The sequence below is a fragment of the Phocoena phocoena genome, chromosome 5 (assembly GCF_963924675.1).
Source record: "Phocoena phocoena chromosome 5, mPhoPho1.1, whole genome shotgun sequence".
NCBI lineage: Eukaryota > Metazoa > Chordata > Mammalia > Artiodactyla > Phocoenidae > Phocoena > Phocoena phocoena.
The window spans coordinates 135,275,065-135,295,624 of record NC_089223.1 but is presented as its reverse complement, the minus strand read 5'-3'; the positions used below and the strand labels follow the sequence as shown (position 1 = coordinate 135,295,624).

At 48.1% G+C, this 20,560-nt stretch overlaps 1 protein-coding gene across 1 annotated transcript in view; it reads right to left on the bottom strand.

The window, feature by feature from the left end:
- The window catches only part of TBC1D14 (TBC1 domain family member 14), a 90,118-nt gene that overhangs the window by 14,252 nt on the left and 55,306 nt on the right, over positions 1-20,560 (bottom strand). The window contains exons 3-11 of the mRNA XM_065877430.1: positions 17,282-17,400; positions 15,431-15,513; positions 14,028-14,145; positions 11,868-11,974; positions 8,327-8,407; positions 7,164-7,258; positions 4,857-4,928; positions 4,031-4,159; positions 1,400-1,509 (exon numbers count right to left, since the gene is read on the bottom strand). Of these exons, the coding sequence (XP_065733502.1) occupies positions 1,400-1,509; positions 4,031-4,159; positions 4,857-4,928; positions 7,164-7,258; positions 8,327-8,407; positions 11,868-11,974; positions 14,028-14,145; positions 15,431-15,513; positions 17,282-17,400 (914 nt within the window). The remainder of the gene's footprint in view (positions 1-1,399; positions 1,510-4,030; positions 4,160-4,856; positions 4,929-7,163; positions 7,259-8,326; positions 8,408-11,867; positions 11,975-14,027; positions 14,146-15,430; positions 15,514-17,281; positions 17,401-20,560) is intronic.

Sequence of the window (20,560 nt, the reverse complement as noted above, 5' to 3'; positions counted from 1 at the left end):
GTGCTGGAGCCCAAAAGGGCCTTTCAGTCGAAGTACATCTTTCCTTCTGCAGAGCCCCTTCTGCAGGGCGGGGCAGGGGGATGTAGGGTGATCACCTTACAAGGCCCTGAAAGGCTAACCATCTGGGTAGACAGATGAGGAAACAGGCTCAGAGAGGCTCCACGGCCCTCGCTCAGGCCACAGTTAAGTAACGAGAGAGGCCGGGGGTCGGGCGGGACTGTGGGACCCCGGAGCTGACACTCCTCCTGCAGTGGGGCCTGAGGCACCGCTCCCTCTGTGCCCCCGGCTACCGCCAGCCTTCTCAACTGGCCCCCTGCGGGTGACATCCCAGCCTTTCCCCAGGCCACCACATCCACTGTGTGAGAAGACTTGCCGGTCTACCGCTCCACCCCGGAACTCTCTGGAAGCCTGCCAAGTATACTCCGAGGTCCGACAGGTTCCCTAAAGCTGCCCTGTCGCCGCATCCGGCCCCTCTGATCTCGGCCGTCCCTGGTCCCGCAGCACTTGCCCTGGGGCCCCAGCCCGCCCTCGCCAGCGCCCCTCCCTCACCCTCCACCCACTTCTGCAGCCTCGGCTCAGGCCCTGCTCTTCCTCCCTTATTCTGTCCCGCCTCCAGGCTCCCCCGCCTCCCCTAACTTAAAACTCACTTCCAACAGAACGCACCTCCATCCTCACCCCAAGCAAAGGCCTTCAACTGCTCCCTCTGGCCCCGGTAATCCTGCCCGAGCTCCTCAGCTTGGCATCCAAGATGCACCAGGCTAGGCCTCCTGGGCTCTCGCCTGCCATTCTCTGCCCTGCACTTCAGGCGCCCACATCGCCACGCCAACTGCTGCTGCCCTGATGATGCTGCGGCACTGCACGCTCACGTCACGTCTTGCTCAAACTCCCGTGTTGCCTTGTGTACCCTGACGCCTCGGCCCGCCTCCAGGCCTCGGTCCTCCCCTTGTTCCAGCGACGGCGTCCACCACATGCCGCGCTGCCTCGCTGTGCGCGGACAGCCTCTCCCCCGAGACAGAAGCTCCGGACGGGCAGCTCCGCCTGCCTGTCTCCGATCCCAGCGGAGAGCCCGCACAGACCTGGTGCTTACTGACGTCTCGCAGAAGGAATGGGTAAACGGCACCTTGGAAGCTGAGAGTCCAAGACAGCCTTCTCCCCCGGAGGGAGTTCAGGAGGACCAGTCACAGTCACAGGCAGCGCTCAAGAGAGGAACAGAGCCGAGCAGGTGACCAGCAGCACGGGGCTGAGGACACGGGGCGTACCGTGCTCAGGGCGGCTGCGGAGACTGTAAGGCAGGACGCGGGGCTCAGGTGAGCCCTGAGAGAAGCTGGTGGTGAGGAATGAAAAATGGGGGCACGGAGATGAGAAAACACTCTGAAAACACATAAAAATGCAGTCTTACCAATCGATTAGGTAGATGTCTGGAGTTAAGTTGTTTTTCTTGAAATGAGCAAATAATTTCGGCAAATTTTCTTCAAAGAATACCTCAAATGCAGCAAAATAAGTCAACATCTAGGGAGATAATGTGAAACACACTAATAAACTTGTTATCAGCGCACGTTTCCAATCCACCAGAAACAGTCAATATACTTCCACCTTTAGAATCTAACAGTCATCTTCGTATGTAAATTCTCCCTCACCTTCCTCGGCAACCCGAAACTAGGCACTCCACAGGCAATTTCTAATAAGCTCACTCTCTAACCTCATATAACGTTACCGACTACACCTTATTATTTCTTCCACTTGTAGATAACTGAAACCCAGAGCAGTTACGTAGCTTGCCTAATGAGGTCACATCACCAGCGTGTGGCAAGGCAGGGCCCTGAACCCGTGCCTGTCCCACAGGCTAGGCTGACTCCTGATGGGCTCAGTCTTTTCTAAGAACCAGGAACGAATTAACTGTCGAAAATGATCTCAAAAAACACGCCTGCCTCCCTGCTGACCCGCAGCATTTCCAGAGGGCATATAATGCTAATACTGAGGCAGGGCAACAGCGCTCTGGCTCAAAAGTGCAGCTCTTTTGAGCCACTGAGGGAGAAAACGCTGAAGGGGAAGGAAGCGGCCACAGCCTGTTTTATGAGCACATGCTTTTCAACTTCTTACAGGGTTTGCAGGGAAACGAAACACACAGAGCAGCGGTGCGGTGCTGAAACAGAAAGAACAGCTCCAAGTGGGTGGGAGCGATATGATCTGAGAGGCTGGATGCACGTGGGCAGATGGCAACTCCCGGATGCTGTTTGCACATCTTAATGAAGGCATGTACGGTAAACCAGGGGTTCCCAACTGGGGGGAATCTGCCTCCCGGAGGACATTTGGCTGTGCCTCGGGACATTTCTGGTTGCTCCATCTAGAATGGGGGGGGTGCTACTGCATCTGGTGGGTAGAGGCCAAGGATGCCGCTAAACAGCCTCGATGCACAGGACAGCCTCCACCACGGCTACCCGGCCCCAAATGTCCACAGCGCTGCTGCAAAGAAACCCTGCTGGAAATGCAGGCCCCACTCAACGTTATGATTCTGTGATTTTTCCTTAATAATATAAGCTAAAATTTTTAAGCACAGTTTTTATCATGTGTTTCCAAAGAGGAAGCTGGGGTCTTATCTTCAAAATGAGCAGGTATTTAGAAGTAAGTCATTTTATTATATATAAAGAGTTTTTTCCTGACTATGAAAGTAGTGTTAAGATGCTCACTGTGGAAAACTTATGAAGTACAGAAATGAATAAAGATCATCCGTAAACACTGTTACGATTGTGGTATATTTCCTTTTATCGTTAAATATGGTAGCTGTTATGGAATACGTTCTGTTATACATGCTTTTGAAAAACTTAGCATTTTATCTTAAATAATTCTCCAATACAATTCTTTGCGATCAGTACTGCGCTGGATATATTTCCAGATTTTAAGGAACCATTCTGCATTCCCTTAAATCCCCAGTTTTAAATGTTTTCATTTTTTACAATGAAAAATAATTTTAAATTTTATTGAATAACTAAAAACAACCGTGTAATAACCACCTTTGTGCAGAGTGCCTTACCCACACTTGAACTTTCTTAGAACCGATTCTTACGAGCAGAATTATATACCAACGCCATTTACTGCTACTGACATCTAACACCAAACTGTCTTCTAGAAGAACTCTGCCGATTTAACATTTCCCTTCACAGCCAGCATTCAGCAGCAGCTTTAAAACACTTCTTTAAAAAAAAAAATGTATGTACGGGCTGAGCAAGAAATACTCAGGAGTCCTTAAGGTGTCAGGGAGAAAAATTGCCTAGCTGATCTAAATCGTTAGATCGCTTTGGTCCCAAAGCACTGACGATAAATTAATTATCAGTGGACTATCAACAAATGATCAGCAAATCAAGACAACGTTAATTAAAAAGCTGATGATCTGTTGAACTGGTGACTCCTCGTCTGGGCTACGGGAAGCAGAAGGGGTTCCGACGCCAGCTGCTCGCGGACCAGCTATGCGCCTCGAAGGAACCCCGTCACTCCCAAGCCTCGCTTCCTCACCGCGCCAGGAGCAGGTGGGGCCTCCCCAGGGCAAGGACTGCCAACTCCTTCCTGAACACGCCGCCGCCCATGGAGACGCTGGTCTCAAACGCGTCTCCCCTCCTGCATACCAGCCCACCGCGTGAAGCAGAGCCCTGCGTGGCAGCGGGCAGCCACAGGGCCCCACTATGTGACGGGCTATTTGACAGGCCCTAACATGGGGCCTGCTCCTGAGCTTCTGCTTGGACACAAAGTGTGTACGTTTGTGCAGGAGTCTCCCTCCTCCCTCACTTAAAGAATGTATTTTCAGAAATACTTTCTGAAAGAAGGTACTAAGAAATTCATGCGTATGGCTATTGACCACGCTTTTAAAGTCCAACACAACGCCCCAAATGAGCCGCCATGTTACCTAGGGTGACTTATTCTAAGTATCTTAGTGGAGGGAGAATGCATTCTTTATCCCGCTGAAGACAATGATTAGGCAATGCTTGCTGCGTGAGGACACAGCACCCAGGACACAGCACACACAGGGGATACTTACGAGGCCGTGGTCCACTCGGAAAAACGCCATTTGACAGGGTTTATTCAAAAGATTAGAAAAAGCAATGAAGGCATCTGCAGTATCTAAGTTCAAGATCAACACGGCTGCTATAAAGGACATGCCCTGAACCTGAGAGGAGAAGAGAAAGGGGCGTTAAATGAACGGCAGCCGCCACGGTCAGAGCAGCTCTTCCACCTTATTGAAAGAGGAACCCAAGCACCCTCATGCTGGAAGGTCCCACACTGCGCCCACCCATCGCCACCCACCAGAGGCTGGACCGACAGCCTCATGGATCCCGACCCGCCCTGACTCGGAACCAGCGCCCTGGATCGCCAGCCGCCTGTGTGAGCTCCTTCAGTCCCACCCCTAACACGTGGGAAACCGTAGCCCGCCCCCCCACCTCTGCATTTGACACGCTGCCCTGCAGAATGTACAGCTTCCTGGTGCCGCAGAAATGTACGTCTGAGCGAACACGTCACTCTTTCTAAAGCCATGCATGCACACGTCTGCTAAGCCACAGAAACGTCAGCAGCATAGCTTTAAAAACTGTTATTGCTAAAAGCTTTCCTGATTTAACGCTGAGGAAAAAAAAATCACATGCAAAAAATGAAAATCAAACCCAGTTAAAATGTAGTCAATGCCACAGAGCAGCCATGTCAGCTCAATTTCTCTACGAGGAAACTGAGGCAAGTCATTTACCGTGAGACTTTCCATACCCAACAAAAAATGGCATTCAACCCGACATCCGCACCTACGATGTGCCGGGCAATATTGTGACTTTCTCTCTAGAGGAGAACATTATAAAATATTGGAAAAGTTCACTTACATAACCCACATCCGGTCGGTAACAAGTGTAAGCGCCCAAAATGCTGTGCAACATGTCGTGGTACGGGCCACCCTACAGGGACCAACACACCAAAGACATGCGTCAGCCGTGTTAGTGCTTGGGTGATGGATGTCGCCGCCACCAGGCACACCTGCTGTTTCTGAGCAGACCTCGTGGCCAAGCATTATTAAGCAGCTCGGCGCGTAGCGCGTGACTGGACAAACGCTACCTACCAACCCACAGCTGACCAGGTCATCTGTAGCTCCGCCTACGAAGCTGCGCTGAGCTGGTGGGCCAGGTGTGAGCACTGCGCTAGAACAACTCCCTTAGCTTGGCTGCTGCTGTGTAACTGCAGTTCCCCCACCCCCCACCCCCGGCAAGCTCAGCAGGTGACCAGGTACCCAGGCTCTTCAGAGCCGGTGCGTGCCCACCGGCGCTCTGCCCCCCCACCCACGGCACGCCCCCCTCCTGACCACCCTTTCTGCCTCCTTTGCCCTAACGGCCACTGTCTGTGTTTCTTTTGTATTTTTCAGCATGGCAGGTGCAGGAGATACACTCTAATTCTTAAGTCCTAATAGCTACCTTTTTATCCTAAACATTCTCCAGCTCTTCCATCCCTCCAAGATTTCCATTTGTTCCTGTAACTTCTTCCAAAAACTTAATTTTGGAATTTCTTCTTCCTAACTGAGCACAGAGGTGCCTCGCACTGATGCTAGCCTGTCTGAAGACACGGAGCTGACGGGCTCAGCCCACGTCACGTGCTTGCTCACTGTGCACGTCCGCGGTGTGGCTACATGAGAATGCCATGGCCCAGCCATCCCATCCTGACGTATAAAAAGAAGAGGCACTTCCGAATCACAGAGGGACAAAAGCAAACAGCGATGGGAGGGTAAAAAGACGACATCCAGGGCTAAGCGGGTAAGAAAAGAGGGGGGGACAACGAGGGACCCTGTGGTAGCATCAAATGTCCACCTGAGGATTAGTGTCGACTGTCACCAAGTGAAATCGAAAAAAGCAAAACCACTATACTGAACTTTCCTTAAAGCTAAATGTTCTTAACTTACAAGATTTCCCACCACCCTTCTGATTATGTCCCTCTAACTTTGGGGCTAAATGGCCGTTGTCTGGTGAAAATATGGTGCCAGTAGGTGGCAGTTCCTTATTTTAAATGTCCTTAACTTGTTTTGGACATTTCATAGTTTCCCCATTCCCCTTTGTTTTTTTTAACACCGCCCATTTATGAAATCCAGAACTCTGGGAACCACAGACTGAGAGAGACACGCCCGAAGGAAGCCAGAGCAAAGAGGAAAGCCAATTGTCCCCAGCCTCACCGGAAAGAGATCCCTAAAGCTCTCCTCCTCTTCTGAACACGTCTTTCAGCACCAAGTTAATCAACCGGTGACTCTCAAAGTCAGTGATGCCGAATCCCCAAGAGATGTTCCATGGAAAACATTCTGGGGCCTGGGTCTGGGAAAGGCTGGACCTCGGTGCCCACAGGGTGCAAGCACCCTCTCAGACCCTGTCCCAGTTCTGTGACGGCCCTTCCTGGCTACACTCCAAGTGTGTCTCAAAGCTCTGCCCTTACACTCTCTTTCCTCCAGAGCAGGGACTGCCCTGCAGCTGGTTCCTACCTCAAATAGAGCAGCCAACAGTCAGTAAGTAGGGTCCACGGAATTGAGCCGTATCCTCTCTGTTCATTCCTTTAGTGAGGTTCCCTCTCTCAAAAGGAACCGGGGATTCCCTGAACCGTAAGCTGTTTGATGCTTCCATTCTGGTCCTCCTTCTGCCTGGAATGTCTTTCCCATTCTCTGGTCAGACTGTCAATTCAAACCTAGTCCAACCACAGCCCAAGAGCCACTTCCTCAGTGACAGCATGCCTGATGCCTCATCCCTGACCTCTCCCGGCTGCCGTACGTACTACCAGGAGAGTACCTGGGACACGCCACACTTTTGAAAAGCCCAGCTGTGTCTAAGCTCTACAACTCCTGGCTCACTCTAGGTGGTCGCTAACTGATCTGTTGTAATTTATTCCACTGTCCTTTACTGGTTACCTAGTTATGTACAAGGCATGATGCTAGAAACAGGGGCATGACAGAATCAGATTGGGTATTCCTAAGTCATATTAAATATTTGTTGGAAAGGATCAGTTACCCTTATTTTTAAAAGTCTAAATGTATTAACAAAGGACCCTCCCTCCCAACAAAAATCCCTAGTACTTTTCAAACTTGATTACAAATACATGCAATTTGACATCTGTGAATTTTAGACAAAACATACTTAGAGCAACAAATCACTGCCACCACCTACTTGCTGGAAAATGCAGAGATTAGGGAATGTTCTGGAAATGTCCAGCTTAATTAGCTCCAGACTGGCTTCTCTGTCTGCTGCTGAAAAACCAGCATCTGTCAAAAGATCAAGAGTCATCACACCTCTCAGAGGTGAGTGTGTGGAATAACTGCGAGGCTTAGAACTTTTACAAGAATGAAACAAGGGAAGGAAGTTCCTCAGAAGCACACAGGCCTAATTACAACTTGAACCAACAGGATCAACAGTTTGTAGGATTTCTTGCTTTAAGAGTAAAAATCTCAGAGCACCATCTAATGTTAGCTCATCATCAGACATTTTCTAGAGTCTGAAATCAAAATCTAATTTGAAATTACCTTTTATCAACGACTGTCAGTGGAAGTAAGGGCAAGTCAGGGAACAGACACAAATGAATTCCAGGCACAGGAAACACCAAAAGAATCATTATTTAATCCAGAACATCACTGGTATGAACGTAGAATATGTGTGGGTTACCGCAGTATAACACTCACGTGTACTATTTCTAACAAATAATTATGAATAACTTGCTTTACATTTTTTTAAATTCCAATACCACACAGACAGTATTAAGAAAGAGCGGCAAAAAAGATACTAGTTAACCAACAGAAGTAATCATAACCATTCTTGTGTGTCACAGAAAATTCTAAAAGCATAACCTAGGAAATACGCAGTGTTCTTGTGTCTTTGGAAGTAGCTCTGATGCTCCTATATAAACCAACACTCAAGCAATCCCGGGTGCCAGGCTACTGTACATCACTGAGCAGTGAATAAAGGAAAAGATATTGGTCATGACCAGCCCTCCAGCATGCTAGGACACTAACAAGTCTCAGGAACTCGTATAATCTTTCTTACAAGAGTTTTCTTCTTTAACCTGTTTGCTCTAAAAACTCCCTTTTCGGGGATTCCCTGGCGGTCCAGCGGTTAAGGACTCGGCACGTTCACTGCTGTGCCATCCCTGGTCAGGGAACTAAGATCCCACAAGCTGCTCTGCGTGGCCAAAAAATTAAAATAATCCCCTTTCCCATGAAGCTTTTATAAATTTGCACCAACCACTACTTCAGTGAAGTAAACCTTCCTTGTCATGTACTAAATAATGATACGCGTAACTGATCAAAGGAGCCCACCGGGGTTAGCGTCACGTATACCTTCATTCTCCACTTCAGAGCCTCCCGTGCTAAAGCACCGCCACCGCTCCTTGGCTCGGGCAAGACAGATGTCAAAGAGCTCTGGAAGAAAAGCCTTTGGGTAAGTGTCACGTGCACACGTGTGTCCTCAGAAACACCAGAGAAGACACTGCTGCCTCGTTCAAATATTCACAGTTCAACTACACACCACAGGCTTGTTACAGCTACTAAAACGATCCCCCCAGCTTAGCCAGACGGTACTTCTATTGTCTATAGACATCACTATATACAAAGAAATACATAAAATGCCTCCATGCCTGGTATTCACTCTGTTACACAACCCACCCATAAAGCAATATTGTTTTGATGTGTTTGTGAGTCTCTCGCCTTACTAGACTGTGAGCTCCTTGGGGTAAGACCATGAGGGTCTCTCATTCATGTCTGTATCCAGAGCAAATAGCTCTGGGACTGACACAGATCAATATAATCAATGAATATCTGACTGATGAAGAAAGGGAGAAACAAGCAGAAAGCCCAGAACAAGCAGAAAATCTGGTTTCAAATAAAGACAAGATGGAACCGCTACCCCCTGGCCCAGTCTTCCTGAACTTGCTGCCTGAAAGTGGGAGAGGGGTGCAAGCAACACAGGCAGAAGTTTCAAAAAATAAGGATTCTTGGTGGCAGAGACGTATCAAGACAGGTCTCTCACAAGACAGCTTCCAAATCTCCTCCATATTCAGAACTTATTTTTTCAATAATTCTTCTCTTTGGGTAGTTAGGTAACAGTTAAATAACTCACACTCACAAATCTCACTTTTATACCCAGACCTCCAGGGATATAGCCATGCCCCACTCCTCCTGAAAGACGGAACCCACAGAGAGAGGCCTCCCAGGCCTCTGCTGGCCCACCCGTCCGGTGGGTGCCGCCCACTCCCCTCTGGCTCCCATGCCGCCCAGCCATCGGTTGCCCTGGATCACGAACGACCACTAGTCAATCACTAAGACTTTAATTGCAGCTACCCAGAGAATTTCGACCACTTTATTTTCTCCATCAATACTTCTGGAAAATAAAGCAGAGCACATCTGCCTTCCAGACAGTATGTGCTATTTTTTTAAATACAAGTTAAATTCTAGTAACACTGTTGTGTTCCAACAAGCTAAATTTTGATTAATGACCTTCTTCTAACCTTGTGAAGGATCTGATTTACAATCTACACTAGTCTGCAAGGGCAGTACAATTATGAAATATAACTTCATACTAACGTCATCACCTGGAAGGACTGCATGCATCTTAACTCAAATGCTTATGGAACAAATCTGGAGGTGTGCTGAGCTGGAGGCTAGAGGGTCTGGGGAACTTCCGCCCACTCCCAGTTTCCAGGAGGTGGGCTTAGCTTTGCTCATTTTGGCAGGAGGTGGAGGAAAACAACTGTGTGGCCCCTGACCACTGGGAACAACTTTCCAAATGAGGTTATTTGACAGTTAAAGCACAGATGCTGGCAGCCTCAGGGTAAAATGGGTCAAAGCGTCAGTTTTTAAAACACCCGCATGGTTTTACTGGCGTGTGTCTGTGGGGGGAGAGGGAGTTAGAACAGTGAACACACCTTCTTTCCAGACGAAGCTTCAAAGTACAAGGCTGACTTCCCAAAGAGTGAAGTTTAACAGTACGATTAGGTTGACCTTCAGTGAGTTTCCAACTGCACAGCCACAAAAAGAGCAAAACCCTGGGGCTTCCCAAATCGCAACACAGGCTTCAGAGTCAGCTGGTGGCTGACGTTCTCAGTAGGGAAGTAAGGTCAACAGTACCCGCCCCTCAGACCGCTGCCAATGTTAACTAAGACGCGAGTAAAGAACCTAATCCGATGCCAGGCCTCAGCAGCAGACTTCAAGATCATCTGTGTTGTCACATTGGCTTGAATATGCAGCAAAACTGAGGTTAAGAAGGACCCAATAAGGTGGCACTCATTCATTCATTCATTCAGCAAAGACTTCCTGAGGGCCTGACTGCACAGAGAGCTGTGCTGGGCTCGGGTGACGGAAAGGAAAGCATGACAGGTGAGGCCCCAGCTTCCTGAGCATCAATTCTATGGGGGCAACTGACACTAGGCAGCTAATTATACAAGAAAGACACAATCTAAATAAAACGAGCCAATATCAAAATTTAGACAAACTTTCAAGGCATGTGACTGATTAATTAGCCATTTAGCCTGATATACTATGATGATACGGTCTATGAAGGATTCTAATTTAAATAAAATCAGTGCAGCCAAACAGTGAGAAACAAAAATTAAAGACACACACACAGAGTACCCTGCATTACACCCAACTGGTGTAGAGTTGTTGATACAGTTTAGAAATTTTCAAGAACAGGGATTGAGATAAATGGTCATCCATTTCTCCAAACATCTACTTCCAGGGAAGCTGCTGAAAAACCATTTCCACAAGTTAAATGCTATACATCTTCTCACGTACAGATGTTAAGTTTGGGGCAGGTATGGATTAGCCAAAAAAATGGAACTTTGAGGAGATCACAATGAAAGGAAACCAGTCCCCATTCACCCAACCAGCTGTCATTACTCAAGACGGAGCACACTGCCGGCCAAGGCTACCATCGCACGTGGTGAGATCAACACCTGACAAAATAAAAATTACAATCACGACACGAGCCCGAGCCACACAGAGAAGATACACATCAATCTATTTTAAACTCAGGGGCCTTCAACAGGGTGAAAACTGCCACCACCAACTCCACAGCTGGGCACTGATACGAAGAAGACAAGGAAGGAGCTCTTGTCCTGAGCAGCTTAGACGGCAGACAGGGAGGAAGAGGGAAAAAGGAAGGATTACCATTTCTTCAGCACTTAATTGTAAGTCTATGAGCTCCTAGCGTCAGTTTCACCCTGGGTCACAGCCTGCAGAGCGCTGGGCAGAGAGGGGAGTGAACCAGTGAACACAATGGTGGAGGAGAAGCACATCCAAACTGTACGAGTGCGTATGGCGGGACAAACAGCCCTAAGAAAGGAGGGTACAGAGCTCGCCTCCCTCTGGTCTCAAGCTACTAGACCCTCGAGGACCCAGTCCTAGCACAGTATGCTGTCCCCTCTAAGGTGCTGACGTATAAGATGCCTGGGGGAAAAAAAAGTCACAAAAAACCGGAAGTACCCCAGATACAGCACCTCCACAGAAAGAAACATCCTTCCCTTCCACTTTCACGTCCCCATCAAGGCTCGCTTTCTGCAGGACTCTGAGAAGAGATCCGAACATGGCTCAGCCCACTAAAGCTTTGAGCCCCATGTATGCTCCCCATGTACTCAGGGAAGGTGACAGCTATCAGGAAGAAGGCGGGCGTCCGCTCTGAACTGACACCAGATAACTGTAGCACCCAGGAGTGAGCCCCGGCTCCCCACCGGCTCCGCTCCTGGAAGACACACTTACCTGGCCTCTCCAAAGACACAGGGGCGTGGCGATGGCTGCCTTTCTTCCTAATGGGGCAAATGGGACAGGAGAAGCCACAGGACCCAGGGGTGGATTCCCCAGGCCTGGGATCATGCAAGCTACTCACCGTGGGTGATGTTTAACTCGTTGCCAATGGCTAAGCTCCAGACTTTGCCTCTCACGCTGGGAGGGATTCCCTGCCACCATAAATCTCGAACTTTTCTAGAGCACCACCTGGACAAAAACGGAAGCATGAGTTTATGAGTTTGTTCTCAGTGACGAAATATTTGTCTACCCACGTGCTTGACCCCAAACCACAAAAGCGGGGGAGGCCCAGTCGTTATGTCACAGCCCCTGGCCTCAGGGAGCTTACAGTCCACCGTTCCAGACAGACAGACCAGGAGGTCGACGACTACCTTCCACTGGGTAACTGCTGTGCCAGGTGTGCCACAGGCACTGCACACGCAGAGATGGGCGCCACAAACCAGGAGCCCAGAGCGCTATTGTGGAGCCAAATTCTCAGTGACCAGTAGCAGTGGAAGCAGAGGAAGGGTGGGAAGGACGTTCTGCACAGAAAGCACAGCAACGAGAAATAAGCCGGCCTGCTCCGGGAACGGCAGGCAGCTGGGCACGGTGTGCGGAGCCAGCAGGCACTGCCGCAGAGCTGCCGATGGAGGGCAGGCCCCAGGGGGCCTCGAGAAGGGAGCCCGAGGGCACAGCCGCCAGCCTCTGCACAGCTGCACACACAGCTGAAGCGCTCAGGCAAGGCTTGCAACTCTAACGGCAGGACAGCTCTGCTAACTCAGAACATTCGGAACTGCAGGGTCGCTGAGGTCTGCTGGTCACAATGAACACACACTGCTGACAGACTGGGACAGACATAAAGGTGCCAAAGGCTCCCAACACGGGGCTCCTCGGCACAGCGCAGAGGGGAGAGCACGGCCTGACGCTGCAGAAACCGGGGCTGCAGCCCCATAACACCCTTACCTGGGGAACCTGGAGCAAACTCCTTCTCCTCTCACTATCATTCTCCCTAAACCAAGATGATGGAACCTTCCCCCTGACCCCAAAGGGCTGCTGTGAGGATTAAGTGGGACAAATCAGAAAGGTGCCCGGCACCCAGCTGGTGGTCATTAAGTGGCAGTTCCTGTACGAATGCACGCGTCTGGACCACATCAAGCATCAGTCAATGGAGGGTGGGCCAGGGCTCTGCAGCCACACAGGGAGTCAGTCCAAGGGTTCTGAGGACCTTAACTCTTGTTACTGGGCCCCACTGCCCAGAAAAGCAGGCTCTGGGCACAGCTTGTGTTCCCCGTGCAGAGCCTCAACAGGGCAATCTCTGCTCCCCCCGGACCCCACCTCCACAGTGGGAGTGAGTAACACCCAGGTAAGTGCCAGAAGCAAGTCCCCAACAACCTGACACACGGTTCAGGTTGGAAGAGAAAAAAAGGAAACTGGTGTCCAAGCTCCCCCAGTTCCTGCTGATAGGGGGAGGCCCAAAAGGAGTCACCAGCCTCTGTGCATGGCTCCAAGACTGCTGTCCAGACACCGGTCCCTAACCATTCTGACCACGCAGGAGGAAAGACCTACAGCTGTCCCTCAGACGCAAAGGAGACAACAGTGCCAGACTACTGTGTACCGGCTACTGGAGGCTGTCACCAAAGCACACCCGGCGCCCCTCCTCAGACAAGACAACAGAAACTTGAGCAGACAGATGCAGTGTACCCAGCGGGATCCTCTACAGGCACCTGGAGCCAGGGCGAGGGCAGGAAAGGCTTCTCCAAGGAAGACTGCGCTTTAAAGAAGAAAGTGTTAACCGAATGAGGAGATACAGGGCAAGAGCACTCGATGCAGAGGGAATGGAACATGCAAAGGCCCTGAGGCTCCCTAAGGAAAGGGCACTGTCCAAGCAAAGGAGAGATGAAAGGTGAGGCTACAGGGAAAGGGACGTGCTGTCCCACGAAGGGTCCTGTCGGCTAAGCCAAGCAATTCCAATTTTACACCGAGAGTCATAGGAAGTTACTGAAATGTAAAGTATGGAAGTGACACAGATTCGTGCCTTAGAAGATCCCTCTGACTGCTGAGCAGAAGACAAGTGGAAGGGGTGGGAGGGGAGCTGTCACAGTACCAGGTGAGAAACGACAAGGGCTGAACCAAGGCAGGGGAAGGAGACTCTGTACAACTTAAACTTATCAGATAATTTCATCAGGGGCTGTGAGAGGAGCTACAATTAATACAGCTGCTTCCCATGAATTCTGCAAAGAAATGTAGAGTCTAGAGAGCTTACATTGTTTCCCAGTTAGGCAAAATCTCATTATTCCAAGTGAGGACGGCATTTCCAATACTTTCTTCTAATCTGCATCTTTCTTCCAGCTGCTTTTTTCTCCTCTGGGCTTCTTTCAGCTCTAGAAACCACAGTTAAAAGAAGGAAACATCTATTAACTGATATCCACTGATTTCAAGCTAGGTGATTTTTCTCAAAGAGCCAGGCTGCAAAAACACCAGGAAGAGGGCAATGAAGTAGAGCACTGAGACCTGACCTCTTCCAAGACTCATTTCACACCTTACGGAGTTTAGAAAGCTTAGGCGTTATCCATCTTTTAGTAAGCTTTTTTGTAACATAATACAGTATAACATATACACAGAGAAGTATACAAATAAGAACCTAATGAAATTATCACAAAATAGACAAACCCATGAAACTACAGCCCCAGTCAAAAGACTGAACAGGAACAGACACACCAGAAGCCTCTCTGTGCTTGCCTCACCCTTTCCAATGGAACCTGCAACTTCACTTCTCACAGCTTAAGAATAACTCTTAGGGTATAACAGCAACTCTGAGAAATACCATGCATTTTCATTTATATATACTTTTTTGTGGTAAAATACACAAAACATGAAATTCACCATTTTAAGTGTACACCCAGTGGCATGAAGTACATTTCACATTGTTACGCAACCATCACCACCGTCCATCTCCAGAACTTTTTCATCTTCCCGAACTGGAACTCTCTCCCCACGAAACACTAACTTCTCACCCCCCGACGCACACACCCCGCCCTGCTCCCCAGCCCCCGGCAACCTCCACTCTACTTTCAGTCTCTATGAATCAGACTCTTCTAGATACCTCATATAAGTGGAAGCACACTGCATTTGTCCTTTTGTGACTGCCTTATACCACTTAGAATAATGTCTTCAAGCTTCACGTTAAGTGTGTGTCAGAATTTCATTCCTTTTTAAGGCTGAATAATATTCCATTGTACAGACAGACCACATTTTACTATACATACTTTTTAAACGTCTAAGAATCATAGGGTTTTTAGGTGTCACAAGGCACTTTATCAAATCCCATGACATCTTCTTGTAAATAAGGAAAACTGAGCCCACAGACAGAAAGAGATCTGCCTCTCCAGCATCACTGGCTAAAGCTTTCTCCAGCCTAGTACTTTTATCCTACACAGTCTCTTTCCTTGTATAAATTCAAAGCGCTATTATCTTGAATGAAGTAACCAGGAATAAGTAGTTAGTGGAAACATACGTTTTCGATGAAAAATTATAAATCTCAAAATATTAAATAAAGCATCCACCAAAGTTCAGGTTCTACAGCTCCATCAGGTAAAGAGAAAATATCCATAAAGACACAAAATCTTGTGCTGACTTACATAACCAAACACATGTGAGCTCCATTACCTCGCTTTTTGGCCTGAACCACCATTTCTTCATACTGTTGCCTGTGTTTCTGAGCTTCTTCAGCTGGCTTCGCCGGGAGATTTCTTGATAGAAAAGAAATGATGTTTCACCATTTTAAATATTAAATAAGAGAAACTTGAAGCATCATTTACTAACAAATGAAAAGCTCAAAGACCAAAACCACATTTGTTAGATGATAAAGACGCAGCTCTTTCATGAACTAAAAATATTTTTTTACAAAAGTATTAAAATAAGCTCATTTTTAAAAACCTGAAGTCTAAAGATTAGCAGAAAGAAGAAAATAGCAATTAACCGTAACTCCAATAGAAACAAACACTTAATCTTTGGGTGTTTTTTTTTTCCACCCCAGTCTCCAAAGAAACTTGGATTTGACCACACCGCAGGAATACAATAATTGTCAACAGCTACCCTTGAAGTAGAGCACCCTAATGGTATACATTATTGATACATCTATGTATGAATACAGTCCCTGGCCAGTTTTTTTAAGTAAGTTTCATACCAGCTATGTGGTTCATCTCATTTATACACACACACACACACACACACACACACACACACACACACACACAGATTCATACAATAGTTCTAAACAACTAAATATGGTATACAACTCTGAATCCCGGTTAAAAAAATAAAACGCATGTTCTCTTTCAGAAACGTGCTGGTGAATTTGCCGGTCCTTGAAAACTGGGAGGGCGGCAGTGTCTGGCTGTCTGTGCGCATCACAGTGTTTCTGCTGCAGGAGAACAGGGCACGGCTTCCCACAGCTCATGTTTTAGACAGCATTACAGGACGGATCCTCACAGTACGGCGGCTTCTACCAATAACCTCTACCTACCTTCTGAATCCTCCATTTCAGGGTTTCTCTCCCCGTCTACCCACACATCCACAATCTCCAAGGACCGAAAATTAACATCAGAAGACACATTTCTTCTGCAGACTTCATCAATTTTAAATGTCAGGGTTGGCAGGGACCTTAGGGATCCTAGCCGAATGTTTTACAATCTCTCTTTTTCTTAAAATCTGTGGATGGGATTCCCTGGTGGCGCAGTGGTTGAGAGTCCGCCTGCCGATGCAGGGGACGCGGGTTCGTGCCCCGGTCCGGGAAGATCCCACGTGCCGCGGAGCGGCTGGGCCCGTGAGCCATGGCCGCTGAGCCTGCGCGTCCGGAGCCTGTGCTCCGCAACGGGAGAGGCCACAACGGTGAGAAAAAGCTATGGAATCTTTCTATTCAAATACAGTGTTCTATGGAAACTCGATGCTTAAATAGAGATAAGCTATGGCCTGGTACAATGGAGCAATCCCTTTCCCTTATTAAGGTCTCCAAACACGATCTACAAGCCCGTCATCAAAACCCATCTCTCCTCATCAGATGGATGGAAACCAGAGGCCCAGAAGGGAAGGGAACTTGCTGGGATCACCCAGCCTGTTTTCTGCAGATCCCAAAGAACCAGTAGGCTAGTCCAGGAATTGTTCTACAACACTGGGGTGCCTCCAAAACACCCACTTCAGAGTACACTTCCTGGTGCTTCTTACTGTTACAGGCCAGACTATAATTAATAACAGCTATTTAAGCATTTGGAAATGCTAAATTAAAGTAAAAAATCACCTGAATGGAAAATCCTGATCAAAACTTCTACGTTAAATGAAAGTTTTCCAAATTAGTCATGCTATCATATAGAATACACATTAGTGGAGGGAATGAAGAGGGGCCCCGCATTTTTAGTAAGTGACGTGCTAATTTTTCTTCCCCTTTTCTAATGAAAAGGTGACTAGCAAATGTACTTATCCCTGAAAACAAACTCTCCACAGACTCTTCTTCAGACTCACGCTGGTCTGTCTTCCAGGATGAGTGCGGTGGTGGAAAGAGGCTCAAAGTCAAGATGCTTCCTCACATTCTGCTTTGGAGAGGGTGGCCTGCTAGGTCGTCCAGCCTTGTCTTCATATTCCTAGGACAAAGAAACCAGGGATAACTCCAGGTCCGGCCAATTCTGATATTACGAAGCCCTTTTCAAAGTAAGCAAGGTGTTTTGTTATGAAGTCCTTTAAGTCGATTTTGAGGATGATGCACTGAAAATATTTCTTGCTCTTTAGAAGGAAAAACTGCCCATGAAAGGGGTTCAGCTCTGCAGTTCAGGCCATCACGTTACGGGGACTGTGCGCTTCCCATACTGGTCGGGAAGTCACTAAGGATCTCATCATCCCAGCTGCTCCGCTAAGGGCCCGCAAACATCGACTCGGGTCTCCTAGGCTGCGTCTGGGTAAGAGGTGTGTATTCTGTCTTCTGGACACCGTAAATTTGAACTGATTATTGCAGTGGTCACAGGGAAGCTCAGAGTCAGAGTGATAGCCAATTCTAGCATTCATCTGACCCCCACCCCTGGCTTCATCTCCCACTCCCACCCTAAATTTCTAATGCATTTCCTTTTACCCCACAGCATTTTATCTATTTTTGTTTGCCTTTCAAACCTTGCCTGAAATGAGGATGGGCTTAAACATTAAAAATCTTTTGCTTAAAGATGATTAAAGCTGTTTCATTTTCTTAAAGCAGAAACGTCAAGAAAGAAATTCTTTAACATCTTTGTGTGAAGCCATCACTGCAAGCTGTTACACGAATAATTGTGCCATGCCCTGGAAATCTACGAGCGCCCTCCACACTTCCAGGTCATTAATTCGTCCTATGAGCTGCAACCACAAAACCTCAGTCACACCTGGTGACCCACATTCCAAACACCCAACCAGCAGAGTTCAGGAGAGCCAAGTAATCTGTGCCAAAGAGTCCAGTTTCTGAAACTGTGTGTGTATGCGTGCCTGTGCATGTGTACCCTTAGCCCTCTGCAAAAATAAAAAAACAGTGTCCTCTTGTTGCCTATTATAGACAAGGCTCTCAGGACCCTCCGTTAAGGGAAGGCAACCTAACTGGGAAGACAGGACAAACAACCGAGTAGTTTAAACTAAGATTTAAATAACCACTCCCGATACAATAGAAGCAGTATCAGGAGTGGAAAGTGATGAATTGCTAAATGAATTTTATTAACACTAGTTGTCAAGTGGGGTGTTACTGGTAAAATTACTTGGCAAGCAATTATTCTCTCAGTCAGGAAAGCCTATAGAGGCTTCTAAAAAGTTAAAAGAAAAAAATTTTTCCTCAAAACCCACAGGCTATGAGAAGCGTGTGCACCAAGAAACAGGTGGGTGGGGCAGTTTCTGTACATCTGGATGTACAAGGTTAGGTGTCTTAACATTGTTTACCCTGGTGTAAAATGGTTCCATTAAAATCTAAAACGACCTCCACTCACCCAAAGCGGAGAAAATGGACTCACTCTGTCGTCCATTCAAACATCTGAGCACCTCCACGGGCCAAGCGCTCAGCTGCAACTTCACACGCTACTGAACAGCCGTCCGAAGTATCATGTGTAGCCATCAGATTCTACGTATGTACCCAACGTAAAATCTTGTATTTTACAGAAAATCTACCAAGAGTTGTGTGCTGAGAAAGATCCTGAGGCACGCTGCATATTAACAAGAATTGTTAGCGAACGCCCTGTAAGGTGCTACTTACTTGCTGATGCTGGTCTAGTGAGCTATATGCCAAGGCCAAAGATGCTGAGCCCCGAAGTCAGATGCCCCAGCATGCGGATGCCCACCTCCGCTTGCTTTGTGTGCTTTACACATAGTTTAACTTTATCTCCATAACGATCTCTATGGCAAGTGTCACCGCATTTGACAGGTAGGGCCACTGAGGTTCAGAGTGAAGTGACTTGCCCCCAAGTCCACAGCCAGCAAGGAGCTGGGCCTGCAGGACTCCCCACTCCGCCACTCTGTGCAGGCCCAACCTCTCCTGTGGATATACTCAACAAACAGGTGTGCAGTTCTGGAGGGAAAAGGCCAGGTCCTACTCGAGTTAAGTGTGGTCTTCGGGGCCAGACGGGCCTGGGAGCACATTCAGATCCACCAGGAACTAGCTGTGACCCCCGGCAAAGCACAGCTTAGAATCCCTGCACCTCATTTCCACATCTGCAGAAAGGGAAACAGCACCTAGCAGAGAGGGCTGTCTAAGGAGTGGCAGAGGCTTGTGAAGCAGTCAGCACAAGCCTCTCGGTGCAGAGGAAGCGCTCCGCAAAGGCTGGCCCTGGCTGCTGTCTGCCGTGACCCTTTTTCTCCTCGGGCTTGAAACTGTATAAGGCAGAAAAAATGCTCTATGGCCAAACAACAATCAAGGAGCCCTGCAAGGTCTGCAAAGAGCACAGATACGAAGACGCGTTGTAAAGTTAATTAAATGCCTTGATTTGTGATTTTAAAAAAATCAGTCTCTTCAGTTAGAGCTCGGAGGCTCCATCACAAACGGTAACAAGCAGCACAGTCACAACGGGCCAAGCACTTTACACACACGGAATTGGCTCAACTTGCCCTTCACACTAGCTCCCCACAACCCCGAGACAGGAGCTGCCATAAGGTGGAGGCCGGGCTGGGGCTGGAGGAGCTGGACCAGAGGCAAGCACCCTGGCTCTGCCCCTGCACTGCTCACCGCAGACTGCCACTCGCTAGAATGCATGATCCAGTTTAATCATTTATATTCAGTCTAAATGAAGCTTTCAACTATGACACAAACCTGTAATAGTGAATTAAGTGCAGATGCAAGGCAAATACTTATGATTTAACCACATAGAGCCCTGCATGATTTAAAAAAAAAGGAGGCCTGGCCTGTCCATACTTGAAATCCCAGGGAAAGCCTTTTCAAAATTCTAAATGGCATTTCAGAATACGAATGGCTCTGGAAATTGTTAACAGATCCTACTCCAAATGTAGTTCTCACACTGCTACCTAGAGGGGTCGACAGTAAGCTCATCTTCCAAGCCAGACAAAGCAACTTCAGGAACAAGAAAGGGGACGATTCACTCTCAGGGCAGACAACTTTCAGCTGTGAGTTATCCACACCGAGGTCAGCATGTGATACGGCAAGAGCTAGGGCTTTGGAAGCGAAAAGACTGAGTTCTAAATCTAAGTCCTGGCTCTGATCTGGGGCAAATCATCTTGCTACTCTCTCGGCTATAAAACGGTAGCAACTGTGAAGACTCCTGTGATGATGAGATCACGAGACAAACATTC